Source organism: Prionailurus bengalensis, chromosome A2 (genome assembly GCF_016509475.1).
Source record: "Prionailurus bengalensis isolate Pbe53 chromosome A2, Fcat_Pben_1.1_paternal_pri, whole genome shotgun sequence".
NCBI lineage: Eukaryota > Metazoa > Chordata > Mammalia > Carnivora > Felidae > Prionailurus > Prionailurus bengalensis.
In genome coordinates, this window is record NC_057348.1 from 78652102 (window position 1) to 78667991 (window position 15890).

General features: G+C 39.3%; 1 protein-coding gene across 11 annotated transcripts in view; it reads left to right on the forward strand.

Moving 5' to 3' along the window:
- SRPK2 (SRSF protein kinase 2) overlaps positions 1 to 15890 on the forward strand; it is a 256671-nt gene that overhangs the window by 86234 nt on the left and 154547 nt on the right. For 2 of the 11 annotated variants that reach the window (XM_043588645.1, XM_043588646.1), the window contains exon 3: positions 13371 to 13434. The exons of 5 other annotated variants lie outside the window; for them this stretch is intronic. In XM_043588645.1, the coding sequence (XP_043444580.1) occupies positions 13397 to 13434 (38 nt within the window). In that variant the 5' untranslated portion in view covers positions 13371 to 13396. Of the gene's footprint in view, positions 1 to 13168; positions 13435 to 13983; positions 14016 to 15890 lie in introns of those variants that run through there. 4 more of the 11 variants (XM_043588644.1, XM_043588651.1, XM_043588650.1 and 1 more) reach the window with 3 other exon arrangements.

Here is a 15890-nt window from a genome sequence, read left to right on the forward strand (position 1 = left end):
TCTGTAAAATGAGGATAATGATAATGTTTATCTTACAGGGATATGAGAGTTTTCAGAGAGTCACTATATAAAGCAGATACAAGAGTTCCTGGCATTGTAATTGGTATGAAATGTTAGATGTTACTGTTGGTATTGTTGCTGCTCTTTGTTACAAATATAATTATCAATCCTGGTGTCTTTATATTTAGGCATTATTGCATGCTTAAAATATTTTTCCACGTGACTAGAAACCAGCAACGCAATCAATACGTGGCCAGAGATGATAAGGATGAAGAACTTGTACTCTGGAATACTGATTCAGCGTCATTTTGATAAAACAGAGTTAAAGTGTTCTGTGTCCTTGATACGTTTAAGGTCCTGTTCATTGATTTTTGCGTATTAAAATGGAGAACTAATTGAGGTTTTCTGTTTATGTAATTGGTGGGAAATCCCACAGACAGCAAGACAAGAATAAAGTAGCCTGTGTTCGATTTGCTACAGTGTTTATCGTACTTTAGAACATTGTGTAAAGCAACAAAGCCTTGGAAGTAGACTTTACTATTGCTTGCTGCTGTTAAAGATTTTTATAGAAATAAGGCGCTATTGAGGCTTGAGGTGAGAATTTTAGGATTTACAAATGAGAGAGGTGATAATTGGCAGAGTTCCTGGGGGGCACTGTGTGGGTGTATAGACACAGGATGAATTGTGGAGAATCGACAAGTCTCATACATAGTTCCATGAAGTCAAATACTTTCTCCCTGGCATGACATAAGATTTTAAAAATTTGCTCTTAATTCTAACCCACCTGTTGAATCTCTTATTTTAGTTTTCACTGTATAGTTGGTTATATTCTACCCTATGTAAGACGGACTTCTTTGTATGGCGTGTAAGATGCTCTAGGGACAGACCTCGCCAGTATCTCTCTTTATTTCCTACCAGTCTCTACTTGGCTCCTGCCAGCCACCAAAACAACCTGGATGGCCCACACGACAGGAGTCTCCGTAGCTTTGTTTGTGCCATTTTCCTGTTGGGAGTGGGCTTCTCTTCACCTGGCAAAGTCCTCCTAACGCTAGTGACAGATGCCTTCTTTGGCCATTCCCTTTCCCCACACTGATCATTTCCTCCCTGGAGGCTGTGCAGCGCAGCACACACCTGGAGATCTAGACTACAGAGCTAGGCCGCCAGGTTCTCATCCTGGCTCAGTGACCTACTAGCTCTGGAATCTTTTTTTTTTTTTTTTTTTTTTAATTAAAATAAAATTCACATTCCCCTTTTCACTAGTTTAAAGTTTACAAGTCAGTGGCTTTTAGCATATTTATACTATTGTAAAGACCTCGCCATTTCCCAATTCCAGACCATTTTTATCATTCTAAAAAGAAACTCTTTGTGCATTAGCAGACACTCCCCATTTTCCCTCCTTCCCTAGCCCCTAGATCTTTCTGTCTCTCTAGATGTCCCTGTTCTGGACATTTCATGTAAATGAAATGATACAATATGTGTTTTGTCTCTGACTTGTTTCACTGTCCATAATGTTTTCAGGATTTATCCATGTGTTAGCATGTATCATTACTCCATTTTTTTTATATATGGATATACCACATTTTGTTTATCTATTCATCAGCTGATAGATATATGGGTTGTTACTTTGGGGATATTACAAATACCACTTGTGTGCAGGTTTTCTTGTGAACAGTATGAATGTATGTTTTCAGTTCTCTTGGGTATATACTGAGGAGTGGAATTGTTGGGTCATATGGTAACCCTTTGTTGAACTTTTTGAAGAATTGCCAGATTGTTTTCCAAAGTAGCTCTGCCATTTAACATTCCCACCAACGGTATGTGAAGTTCCCAAATTCTCCACATCCTTGTCAATCCTTGTTGCCGTCTTTCTGATTACAGCCATCCTGGTGTGGGTATAAAATGATATTTCATTTTTGTTGTAATTTGTGTTTCCCTGATGACAGATGATGTTGAGCAGTTTCTCATGTGCTTCTTGGCCATTTGTGTGTTTTCTTTGGAGAAATGTCTATTAGATCCTTTGCCCATTTTTTAAATTGAGTGTGTTTTTTTTTACATTGCTGACTTTTAAGAGTTCTTTATATATTCTGGTTTCTGGTTCTTTATCGGATATGTGATGTGCAAATATTTACTCCCATTCTGTGGATTATCTTTTTTTCTCAATAAGTGTTTCTTGATTCACCAAAGTTTTTAATTCTTATGATGTTCTTCTGTTTTTTGTACTTTCTGTGTAATATTTAAGAAACGAGCCTAATCCAAAATAATGAAGATATACATCTGTATTTCCTTTTAAGAGTCAAGTTTTAGACATTATATTTAGATTTTTGATCCATTTACGGCTAACTTTTGTATGTACTGTGAGGTAGGAGTCCAATATTATTCTTTTGCATATAGACATCCAGTTGTCTGGACCATGTTTTGGAGGCCATTCTTTTCTTGCCTAGTGGCCTTGGCACTGTTGGAAATCAGTTGGCTGTCATGTGAGGGTTTATTTCTGGACTCTAATTCTATTCCATTGATCTATATGTCTTATCTTTATGCCAGTTTCACAGTGTTTTTTTTTAAATTTAATTAAAAAAAATTTTTTTTAACATTTATTTTTGAGACAGAGAGAGACAGAGCATGAATTGGGGGGGGGGGGTCAGAGAGAGAGGGAGACACAGAATCCGAAACAGGCTCCAGGCTCTGAGCAGTCAGCACAGAGCCCGATGTGTGGCTTGAACCCACGGACCGCGAGATCATGACCTGAGCCGAAGTCGGCCGCTTAACCGACTGAGCCACCCAGGTGCCCCTAAATTTAATATTTTAAATGTTAATGTATTTTTGAGAGAGTGCACAAGCAAGCAAGCGTGGGGGGAGGGGCAGAAAGAGAGGGAGTCTGAATCCGAAGCAGGCTTCCAGCTCCTAGCTGTCAGCACAGAGCCTGACTTGGGGCTCAAACCCACATGCCATGAGATCATGACCTTGAACCCAAGTTGGACACTTAATTGACTGAGACACCTGAGTTCTCCTTAATCACACTGTTTTGATTACTATAGCTTCATGATAAGTTTTGAAATCAAGATGTGTGAGTCCTCCAACTTTGTTCTTTTTTCAAGATTGTTTTGGCTATTCAGGGTCCCTTGAATGTCTAAATGAATTTAAGGGTCACTTTGCCCATTTCTGGAAAAAAAAGGTATTGAGAATTTTTATAGGAATTGTGTGAATCTGTAGATCAATTTGGGGGAATACTGTCATTTTAATAATAATAAGTCTTCCAACTCATGAACACAGAATGTCTTCTCATTTAAGTCTTTAATTTCTATCAACAATGTTTTGTGTTTTTCAGTGCACAAGTCTCTGATTTCCTTTGTTAAATTTATTCTTAAGTATTGCATACTTTTTGATGCTATTGTAAATGGAATTGTTTAGGTCTGGAGGTTTTAGAAAAATTTTTTATATTACTATTTTTTTTAATGTTTATTTATTTTGAGAGAGGAGAGAGAGAGAGCATGCACACACGCACGCACCCGCAGGGGAGGGGCAGAGAAAGAGAGAATCCCAAATAGGCTCTGTGCTGTCAGTGCAGAGCCTGACATGGGACTCTATCCCATGAACTGTGAGATCATGAGCCAAAATCAAGGGTTGGATGAGCAACTGACCGAGCCACCCAGACACTCTGTTTTGGAAATTTATAAACGTCCAAAGCTTCAGTTTCCATGCATGTAAAATGGAAATTATGTTAAGTGCCTACCTCTCCAGTTGTTGTGAGTTCATTCATGTAAAGGGCTCAGGTAGGCCAGATGGTTCAAGCTAAATGCTAAATATTAGGCTGTGAACTCCCTGAAGGGAGGAGTTTTGCCCTACATATTTTTTTATTTTTATTTCTTATAATTTTTCTTATTTTTAAAATAATTTTTAAATGTTTATTTTTGAGAGAGAGAGGGAGAGAGGGAGGGAGACAGAGAGGCGCTGTCAGCACAGATCCCAATGCGGGGCTTCAGACTTACAAACCATGAGATCATGACCTGAGCTGAAGTTGGGCAGTTAACCAACTGAGCCACCCAGGTGCCCCTGCCATACGTGTATATATATATATATTTTTTTAAGTTTAGGTGTTTATTTTGGGAGGGGATGGGCAGAGAGGTAGGAGGATAAAGGATCTGAAGCAGGCTTTGCACTGACAGCAGACAGCTCGATGCAGGGCTTGAACTCACAAACTGTGAGATTATGACCTGAGCCAAAGTCTGATGCTTAACTGACTGAGCCACTCTGGTGCCCCTGCCCTGCATATTTTTGAGACATTCTTCCTCCCTCTGCTCGTGTGGCATCTAGTGCAGCACCTGTTGGTGATGAGGGAATGTGGAAGGGTGGACAGATTGGACTGCATCACATCAATTTAAGAATTGCAGTTCTAAAGTTTGAAAGTTAATGTGGATTGGGAGTTAGGGACTCTAATTCCTTCTTATACCTCATATTTTGATATGGCTTGTTTTCTTATACATGTAAATAAGCCTTGTACAATAATTTTACCTCCTCTTAACATAGTGAAATTACTTTTGAAGATGGTTGAACGGCCTTGGTTTACTACAGGAGTCAATAAAAGCAAGCATTTATTGCCTTGGTGAACTCACAGTCCTTTATGTGCCAAAATTGTAAATGAAATTAAAATGTCTTAATTTATGACATTGTAAGCCACAATATTAGAGAACCGAGTAGTTTCACTTGTATATTAATATCTAGTATGAAAAACTGTCTTTTAGTTAGGATTATAAAAATACTTCTTTTTCCGAGTAGTATTCTGTGTTGTAAATTCTAAAATTCATGTATCAGAAAATTGTACAAATGGTATTTATTTTATAAGCGTAAAACAGAGAAAGCTTTAAACTTGATCTCATGGTGAAGGGGGAGGTTGGATCTCACCCTGAGTGTAACAGCTCAGTTATCTAAGAACTTGTGTTACTTCTTAGGTCTCCCCAACAGAGTCAGGGTAAGAGTGTCTTTGTTCTGTTTAGCAGCCTGGATTAACTATTAATGATACTGTGCTGTGGTGAGAAACCTGTAGACAGTTTTCAGGAATTAGTTTCATTACATTTCCTTGCTGATAGAAGACAATGATGGTGATGGTAATAAAATTAAGAATTTATTTAAACATTCATCTTTTCGTATTTTAATACATTTTTGTATTAAGTTGTCCTGGAATTCCTCAATATCAAAATAACAAAAGCACTGGTAACAGATACTGTCTGGAGGCCTGTGAAGTCTGAGCACACCCCTGCCGTGTCCAGTTGGGTGGTCTGGGGTCTAGGCTGGTGCTGCAGACACAGCCAGGGCACCTGGTTCCTCTTCTCCCTGCCTCTTGCTTGCAGTTGCAGGCTTATGGGGGTAAGTGAGGATGGGAATCCCAGTTTGAGGGGATTGACCTGCTTTTCTTTCTAGAACTTGAAAATCGGGAACAAACTTTTCCTTTTAAACTAATGTTCCTTTTGCGTTATCAGTTGCACTCAGGGTAATTAGTTTAAGAAGTAACAGAAGGAAAAGTGTTGCCTCTAGTAAATGAAATTTCTGATTAGTGGCAGCAGCAGCTACCTTGAAAGTTCAAATCGAAACCTAGCCAGCTGGAGACCACCTCCTTCCCCTCCTTGTCCCCGCCCCCTCCCACCCCCACCCCTTTGTGGAGTTTGGAGTGAACACAGTGTAGGCCGCTGGCCCATCACCCTGTTCAGAAGGCAGGATACTGGAAAAAGTCTCCTTTTAAGGAAGGGGTGAAATTGGGACTTTTATTTTGAAAAATAAAATGATTCTGAAAGTAAGCTTATTTTATTTACCAAAATTTGAATTCTAATGAAAAATAAGTACTGAGTATTAGAATGAACAAAGAATGCATCAAGTGTTGATTGTTTTGGCATATATTTTTGTACTAAATTTTGTGTAATAACATGATTGGATATCTTATAATTTATAATGCAATTATAACGAAGGACATTTTTGCAGACTCTTCAAGAGTTTTATCATCTTCCCCGTTAGTCACTGATAATCAAATAATTGTCATTCTTGAGACACTTAGCATATTATTGTCCTTGTTGATTTTTCTCATCAATTACTGACCTTCCTGACTCCTTCTGTAGCCTCATTTGGGATTCTAACATTTCGTGAGTGTCTTCAGCCAGCCTTGTCAAATGTTGCATGTTTTGGAACGTATTTTCAGTTTTCACTTTGTTTTGGGTTTACATCTTATTTGAATTGTTGTTGGACTGTATGACCATCAGTGTGAGAGAGAGAGAAAGAAGGGGTTTGATGGATGGAGATGGAGACTGGGAATAACCAGGGACAGTTGTTTGAATGGCCATTTCATTAATGATTGCTTTTGTTTGCACAGTTTTTGCTTTTCTCTGTGTTCTTCTAACAGAAGGCTTGAATAATGAATGCTGGGACGGCAAGGACTCATTTTTACACCCGACTGTCTTCATGGTGTTGGTCAGTTCATCACTGACCTTCCTAGACGTCTCAGAGTGCTTGCTTTACTCCTGCTCCTTTATGAAGGGTCTCTTATGTGCCCGTCTCTTGAATTTTGCGTCAGGAACTCAATACTTGGTCCCAGAGGGTATTATCAGGGATTGACACTTGGGCCAGAAAAGCTGCTGCAGCCCCTGGTTTGCATTTACATGGGAGCCCCGTAGAGATACTTGCAGGCTTAAGTTGGAGACACCAAGAGAGAAGGCCGTAAGCATGCATGGTTGAGGCAGTAGGATCTGTGAACATGAGAAACAGAGAGAAGCAGTTAATTGGTAGTGACAGGAGAAATGGAATTAGGGTCAGAGAGGTGTTGAGTCCACAGAATGGTGAAGCATTAAGGTGGAGAGCAATCCCTCTGAACACTTGGTAACATGAACTGAGTATCAAGAGCTGTTAAGAACAGATAAATGCCTCCACAGGCCTCACAGCCAGAATCTTGTTCTGTTCTTAACTTTTAGATGTTTTCTGGCAGTACTGTCTTATCCCCTGAGGTAAACTGAGCACATACCTGTTCCTTGCAGCCTGAAATGGCTCCAAATATACAGATAAAGCATTAATTTAAAATATCCTCTTTCAGGGTGCCTGGGTGGCTCAGTCGGTTAAGGTCTGACTCTGGCTTAGGTCATGATCTCACGGTTCATGAGTTCGAGCCTCACATCCGGCTCTGTGCTGAGGGCTCGCAGCCTGGGAGCCTGCTTCAGATTCTGTGTCTCCCTCTCTCTCTTCCCCTCCCCTACTCGCACTCTGTTTTTCTTTGTCTCTCAAAAATAAACATTAAAAAAAAAATCCTCTTTATACCTGAAATAAAATCAGCTTTGTGAATGGTCATGTAAAGAATTTGACAAGAGAGGAGTGCTTGGGGTGGCTCAGTTGGTTGAGTGTCTGACTTTGGCTCTTGTGGTCCGTGGGTTTGGGCGTTGCGTCGGACTCTGTGCTGGCAGCTCAGAGCCTGGAGCCTGCTTTGGATTCCGTGTCTGTCCATCTGTCTCTCTGCCCCTCCCTCGCTAGCACTCTATCTCTCCTCAGAAATAAAAATAAACATTAAAAAAAAAGGCAATTTGGTAAGAGAAATTAAGTTTAGTAAATCTTTTGGAATAGCACCCATGGAGAAAGAATGTAGGTTTAAGAATTTAGGTAGAACTGTCTGCCCACTTATTATATCTTAATTTCCATGTCTTAAAAGGAAGGGTCCCATGTGAGCTTGTGTTGGGCAGGTAGTGATGTAAAGGACATGGGAACATGTCCTCTCCACAGCATCCTGTGTGAGTCTCACACTACTGTTGCTCTTAGGATCCAGGTGGATTCAGGGCTGTGCACCTTTTCTCCCACACTGTCTGATCTTTGAAGCATATCCTTTATTGGACTTGGTTGTTTTTTAAATTGTTTGTTTATTTATTTTGAGAGAGAGAATGAGAATGCACATGTGAACAGGGGAGGGGCAGAGAGAAAGGGAGAGTAACCACTCTTCCTGGTCTGGGTTCTCAGGGATGGTCTCAGCTCTGGACTCATAGCCCTAAGTGTTCCATGAGTCTTCAAACTCACGTTATTGAGTAGAAAACTAAATATTAGACATAGTAGGCCATTAACCAAAGAGCTAAAAGTGTTCATCTTTGCGAGGGATTTGAGTATCTTTTAAAGTGTGGGTACAATCAGAATAAAAGGTTTTCATTTTATTCTGGATCTGTAGGTTGGATGAAAGAGAATGAGTGGGAGATCCTGGTGAATTGGTTTTTCCTTTTTGGTGTATAATGTGATGAATAGGAAGAGTATGATGTCACAGACTGACCAGTTGGTTTTTAAATTTTAATGTTTATTTATTTTTGAGAGAGAGAGAGAGACAGAGACAGAGCGTGAACAGGGGAGGAGCAGAGAGAGAGGGAGACATAGAATCCGAAGGAGGCTCTCAGGCTGTGAGCTGTCAGCACAGAACCTGATGTGGGGCTTGAACTCATGAACCGTGAGATCATGACCTGAGCAGAAGTTGGACGCTTAACTGACAGGGCCACCCAGGTGCCCCAAGACTGACCAGTTGTTTTAATCAAGAAAGCTGACTAATAGTGATGATTTTAATTGATTGGAAATATGAGTAAATAGATTTAGAAGCTGGTTTAAAAAATTTTTTTTTAAGTTTACTTATTTATTTTGAGAGATAGCACGAGCAGGGGAGGGGCAGAGAGGGAGTGAGAATCTCAAGCAGGCCCCAAAGTGTGAACACAGAGCCCAGTGCAGGGCTTGAACTCATGAATGCGAGATCATGACCTGAGCTGAAACTGAGAGTTTGATGCTTAACCGTCTGAGCCACCCAGGTGCCCCTAGAAGCAGGTTTTAAAGGATGCTGAATGTTCTGCTTGGGTTGCTAGGTCCTTGGAAATTTAGCTGTAGGTCTCAGAAATGGTAGTCTGGGCGAAGGTGAAAAGTGTTATTGCCACCAGTTGTTTACCTTTTTAGCCCTCAAATTTCTTCTTCATAAATTAATGTGGTTCAGCTAAGTGATGACCTCTGAGGACTCTTCTATCTCTGTAGTTGTTTGAATCTCCGATTAATTGTGTCTGGAAATGTATATTTAAGAATAAGGACATGAAGTTAGCTAGATTGTAAGGTTGACTAGGATAGGCTAAGAGGACCATGAAAGAATCAACAAGTAAATGCAAATTGAAATGAAACTTCAGGTCTCCATTCCTAAAGAAGCCCTGGTCTCGGGGAGTCAGACAAGTAGCGTATATATTTCAGTAATTTTGTCCTGCTGGTGTATGTGATATATAGAAGGACAGCGGAGGTGAGCTGTGTTCTGTCTGGGGTGCAGTCAGAGGGGAGGTGGCGCGTGGGCTGAGATTAGAAAAGTGAGTTCGGTGTGCAAGGGAAGCACACTGGGCAGTGGCATCCCAGGGAGGGAAACTGCGTTCTAAGAAAACACTTGGTGGTGTGAGAAAGCATGGTGTGTTTAGGGAATCCCAGAGTAGCGCTCAGCAGTCCTGGAACATAAAATAGGTTGGAAGGGGAGAGTGGTGGTAATGATACCCCAAATGAGACAGGGGTGCTAGTCTGGAATCCTTCAAACATTCCAGACTCAGAAGGGCAATGCTGCTGCTGTTTGGGGAGATGTGAAGGTTCTACATAGGAGATCTTAGACCGGGAAGTTGAAGAGTTTAGGTTTAGATGGTGGGTTCAAGGCATCTAGGGACCATGTAGGTGAAGATGTCTAGGAAGGGTGGAAGGATGCACAGTGCTGAGTTGCAGGAGAGAGTATTGGGCTCGAAGTTCAGGTTTGGTCACCATCAGTGTCCTTTGGTTGTGGATGTCAGGGGAGCAGATTGGAAGAGTCGGTGAGTGAAAAGAGGGTCACGTGAGATAAGTATCTCCTACATTTAAGGTCTGGGTGAAAAAAGATGATCCAGCAAAGAACTTAGAGTTAGGAGGAGAATCAGAACACAAAAACATTAGAAAAACAAAGAAAAACTTAACATTGTCCCATAATGTTATTTAGAAATTAAAAGAACATGATGACAAAAAAAAAATCAACCATAATTTTAAATATGCTTATTCAAACTACACAAGTGCCACTCGTTTATTTTCTTTGTGAAATAAAGAAGTGTGGCCTTAATACTCACTGGCCTGAATGAATAAAGGGGAGACCCTAGATGGTTGAATAAATATGTATTTATGGGGTTGTTACGATGGCCGCTTCGGAAGAACCTGAGGAGTGGTAGTGAAGAGAGTAATTTAGAATTGGTGGGGGTTGATGGGGGTTTGGCATTTTAAAGTGTAACTATAAAAGCAGACTGGATCTCTACATCCATTCATAGACTGAAATATGTTCTAGAAGGGTCCAAGATTTACATGCAAAGTGAATTATAAAGCGTTATTTGTGGAAAATGGGACGATTTTAAAAAACCGGTGTGGGGAAAGTCTAAATGTGACAGGAAGACCATCATTCATAAAGAGAAAGACCGGTGGACTTAATTGCAAAAAAAATGAAGGATAGGGTCATAGATACTGTGAATAAAACACAAACTAATTTGGGGGGAATGTTTGTAGTGTGTGTAAGAGAGTGTGGTCACGGTAGATGACGCAAGTGATCAGAGGTTCAGAAGGCTGAGGTCCTTAGCCAAGGGTTTGTGGAAGTCCTACGAACGTGAACATCGAAGCCACCCGGTACTATGGCAGGTATTGTGGTGGAGTAAGACTCAATGACATGGCTTCTGGGGTTCTCAAAGGATGCGGGGAATAATTAGACCACGGATGGTATTGGTAAGGAGGAGTAGGTAGTAGACTAGAAATGGACCTTTTGGGGGGCGCGTGGGTGGCTCAGTTGGTTGAGCTTCCGACTTCAGCTCAGGTCATGATCTCACGGTTTGTGAGTTTGAGCCCCGCATCAGGCTCTGTGCTGACAGCCTGGAGCCTGGAGCCTTCTTCAGATTCTGTGTCTCCCTCTCTCTGCTCCTCCCCCACTTGCACTCTGTCTGTCTCTCTCTCAAAAGTAAACAAACATTAAAAAAAAAAAAAAAAAGAAAAAGAAATGGACCTTATGAGCCTCAGAGGATACAATATTCATATAGTATTTGTAAACATTCCTGAATGTTTTAGTCCTTCAGGAACTAGAAACATATCTGAAGGTTTGAAGATAATGTGAAAAACATGTTAGAAACCTGTCCATGTATTACTGGAAACCCTTTCGGCTTGGAGCTCTCAGAGCTTTAACTTTTCTTTCTAATGTTTGTAAGATGGGCATATACTTCCTGAGAACTGTGTGGCTTAAATTGGGTGTCTTTCAGCTTATGTGCACAGATGATCTGCACACTGAAGGGTGAATCTTTTGTCTTTTTGGAATGAACAATTACCATGATGAAGAAGGATTCAAGTGTAACCTCATTTCTGACATGGCTAGTTGATAAACTGAGAATTACACAGGGAGACTGAGATACAGATTAAAGTTAAATTTCCACATAAAATCAAACTATAGTGATAAAAAGCTGCATGTTGATGTTGATAGTAAGGAGAAAGTAGATCAAAACTGTGGACAAGCTCTTTAAAATAGGACAGACCTAGTATACCTCATTAACTCCTTCAACAAATATTTATTTAGGATTACTGTCCTTTGCTAGGTACTACTTAGCAGCAGACACAGGGCTTACTATATGGCAGGCACAACACTACATCTACATGACTTTCATGGATTACCGTATTTCATACGGCTCACAACAGCCCTTTACGAGCAGTTGCTATCCCCATTTTATAGGAGAGGAGATAGAGGCTTTTAGAGAGTCTCATTAATTTCCCTAAGGTCATAGGGCTGTTAAAAATGCTGGAGGAGCCTGCCTTCAGATCCAAGGCTGCTGGTGGCCAAGGCTGAGCTCTTCTTAAACACTGCTCTTTTTAAACTGGCGGGAGGGGCATTACTGAGCATTCTCTGTGGCACCCGGTGCCAGACTCTGTAATCCACGTAAGGATCCTCGAGGTAAGTTTCAGTATCATCATCTCGTCTTAACCACTGTGCTGTGTGCTCTCCCCAGTGGTTAGGTAGTTTGGCCAGAGCTGTGGTAGATTCTGTTCTCTAAACGGACGTTCATGCCAGCTTTATAGTGCCCGTTGGATGAAGTTGTAAGCTTAAACAATTCAGAAATCCCTTATTTTAACAACATTGAAAAAGATATTTCTGAACAGGTCCATTGTATCTTATGCAACTAATTTTTATTCCCTTTTCCTATTCCTTTGATTTCTGTAGTCAAGATTTTTACAAATTAAAATGTGTTTTACCCCTAAGAAAAAAAATACCCTGAAACTGTTAGCTCTACTTTGATATCCTGAGACTGCCTATAGCAGTATGTCAGTGGCCAGGTGTTTTATTTTTGGTATGTGAACTTTTTATTATGCATGGGAATAGGAGTGGGAAAACGGCTTTGCGTGTGAAATAGTTTGGGTAATGGGACCATGTCAGTTTTATTCACGTAAAATTATGTGTTTTTCGGTCAGTCATTAGTATTTTTAAAGGAAATGTGTTAGGTTTTATTTTCCTTCTCTTTTCCTTCTCCCTTTTATTTTTACCTCTCCTTTGCTTTTGGTCTGTTATCTCTGTCTCTCTTTTTTTTTTCTTTTCCTCCAAATCAGTATCAGCAATTATCTTTTAATTAAATTGAATTGGCGCTTACATTTCTGTTGCAGATGGCATTGTCAGTCCTTTCCTAAAAGGACAAGTATATTATCTGCTCGGTAACTGGGTGTTGCTGTTCACTTGTGCTGTACTGCGAAGGAGGAGGGGAAAATTAAGGTGTAAAATACAAGTCTTTTTCTGAAGGAGTTAAGGACAAGATGTTAAACACATTCTTTAACTAAAGACGGTCAAGAAATTCTAAGAAAGGTTAAAAAATTTTTGATGTATAAATTGGGGTTCTGGTTTAATATTTCATTCTTAAGTGACAAAAATGATTCACTGAGCCATATTTTTCAGGGCTGGTGAAATAGAAGTAGCCCAGGGTTGCACATCTGTTCTTTACAGCCTGTAACTTTATTATCCAGGCTTCTCAGATTATCCAGTGTATCCAGTCCAGTTGTGAGCATTTCTTGTTTGTATTTTAATTTGCTGCATTTGAAATCTTCTTGCAGAGCCATGCTGGTTCTACCTTAAAAAAGAAAACACCCCTCCGCTTAAAAGAAATGGTACTTCCTGCTTTCATAAACAGTCATGTGCATAGTTTAGCAAGGCCTGGTGCCTCTGGAGCTTTTCCCTTTATAGCACCATCGAATCCCAGTCCTAACAGAAGTACTGCGAATCTTGTGGCCTCTTTTTGAACAAAAGGGATCAGAGACGAAAAATCTGTTGATATAAAGCTTGAAAGCAAGAGCAGGCAATCTTGGTTGTGAATATTTTCTGATTTTTCCAGAAATCAAGCAGAAGATTGAGCTGCTGATGTCAGTTAACTCTGAGAAGTCGTCCTCTTCAGAAAGGTACAGCTACATCTCTTGCATGAACAATTAATGGTGTAGCATTGCTAAGAAACAAGCAGGACGTATTTTTTTCTTGTCAAGTTTGCTGTATAACGTATCGTACTGCATGCCGGTCATTGTGCTGTGTCGAAGATGTGTATTTGGGCAGGCTGTTCTGCTTTTACAAAGGGTAATTGATTTTTTAAAAAATAGTGAAGCTTAATCAGCTGCAGCATGCACACCATCGCACAGCAGAGCGCTAGTTCATGTGTGACAGCTGTTGAAGGCTTTAAAAAATAATTTACTTCGCTACAAAACAAAAATCTTGCTTTCTTTAAGGAAATATTAGTATTAGATTTTCTTCCTATGTTTGGAGATGGTTGCTACACAAAATCACATTATTTGTAAGATCTAGGTTAAAAATACTTGGCTTTTGGTGTAATAAATATTTTCTTATATGGAAAGGGAGTGCCATTTGTAAATAGCTTAGGAATTGCAAACCCACAGATTAGTCACATTCTGAAAGAGAGATATGATGCTTCTTCAAGTCTGTGCTAGGAAATGGAACAGTCACTGCATGCAGTAATGGTTCATGCCTGCAGGTAAGGACAAAATGACTCAGAAGTATTTTTAAAGCAATTATTTTGTCTGTCAATCAAATGATTATACCTGTAAGGAGATATTTCCTTAAAATGGCTATTTTACTTAATAAGTGGAATAAAGGTAATTTTATCTCAAGCCAGAAATGAGGCTAATAATATAGTTGCCTATATTGGTATGTAAATACTGTGTTCACTTCTCTTTGCCAAAATTGTGTATACTACATAATGTTTTAAATGGAGGTTCTTGGGCATATAGTTGATACTTACCCTTCTCTTGGTTACCTAATAGTTCATATTTTATGTTGATATTTTATTTTGAAGGTGTGTTGATTTGTCTCATCCGTGGTTAGTTTTGAGGTTATCTTTTTCATAGATTTAATATTTAGGAAAATATTATGGGGACATGATTTAGTACTTGAGGAAGATAGAGGAAAAGCACTGGGGAAAAAAATGAGGTGAACAGCCTACCATGGTAAAATGGATTTAATTAAAGTACACTAGTGTATGGAGGACATGATCTGATGGCAAAATGATGACATTAAATCGATTTATTAGTGTAATTAGGGGAAAGACTTCTGGCTATAATTTAGGGCATTACAAATAAGATGTTAACTGCTTTCTTTAGAAATTGAAAATAGAAAAATTTCTTCACATTTGTGTTTATTTTCACGTAGCTTCTAACTCCTGGTTTGTGGCTAGCCATCCGAGTTTTTAAACATTCTGTTTGTTGAGATGAAAAACAATCTTCAGCCTTGTGAATGTTCAGCCAGTAAAATGGTGGTGTTGGGAAGGGGAGAGGGTGGTGGTGTAAATAGTGAGCGGTCCGGGCGCCAACTGTGATGTTGGAGTTCTGTTACCAGGGAAGAGCATTCTCAATGGGATGGCAGCAATGATTATGTTAGCTTTTTTGAGTAGCATGAATTCTCTATTGATAAATTGGATGTTGAACAGAATGGAAGAATATTAGTGAGAAACAAGTTAGGAATGGATGAGGTTTCTCTAGTTAAAGGAAAGATTCTAAAATATTTTGGTGATTACATTTACTTATTATTATAACAATAATTTATTATTTTTTAAATCTTTATACCTAGATCCTGTAGTTAAATTTGATGGAAACAGAGGATGCATGTGGTCATGGTTTTAAAGTTCAGAAACCAGCCACTATGCTTGTGACAGCTTTATACACAGTTTTACCAGAGCTTGCTTGCTTTGTTTGTTATTCTTTTGGGGGTGCTTAGACATGTATATGGCAGTTGTGATATGCTGACTTAATGGGTGATAAATCTAATTTATGGGTCAGCCAACACTTTGCAAACATAGAAGTTGTTTCATTAATGTAAATACATTAAAAATAGAAGTTACTTCTTTTTTCTCCTCTTTGTAAAAGGCATACAGTGATGAGTAGTCAAATGATTTGGCTTTTCAATGTGTTTCAAAGAATTTGAAAAGCAAGAATGTAAAGTTAAAAAAAAATTCATAGCCTAGTAGTGCTATATCCTGCTCACGCATTTCTATCGTATCATGTAACATTACCATCACATTCTTCATTCAATTCCTTGTTCACCGGTTACTTAATTTTAAAAGTCTTTGACTTTTTTTTTTTTTTTTTTTAATTTAGCTGTTTGAGTCAAGGCCTGAAATCAGCTATTTGGAATTTACATATGGTCAGTATTCCACATGGTTTTTTGGGTAGAAATGATGAAGAAACCCTGCTTCTTTAAAAGAGGGGAGAAGCTGCTTTGCAAGAAACCAAAACTTACCATTTGGCACAAATGATTTCGTTCACTGTCTGCAGGATAGAATGATCTTTTGATATTTCAGACCACTGAGTGGAGTGGAAATGCAACATTTTTATAAGTAAAAATATAATAACTG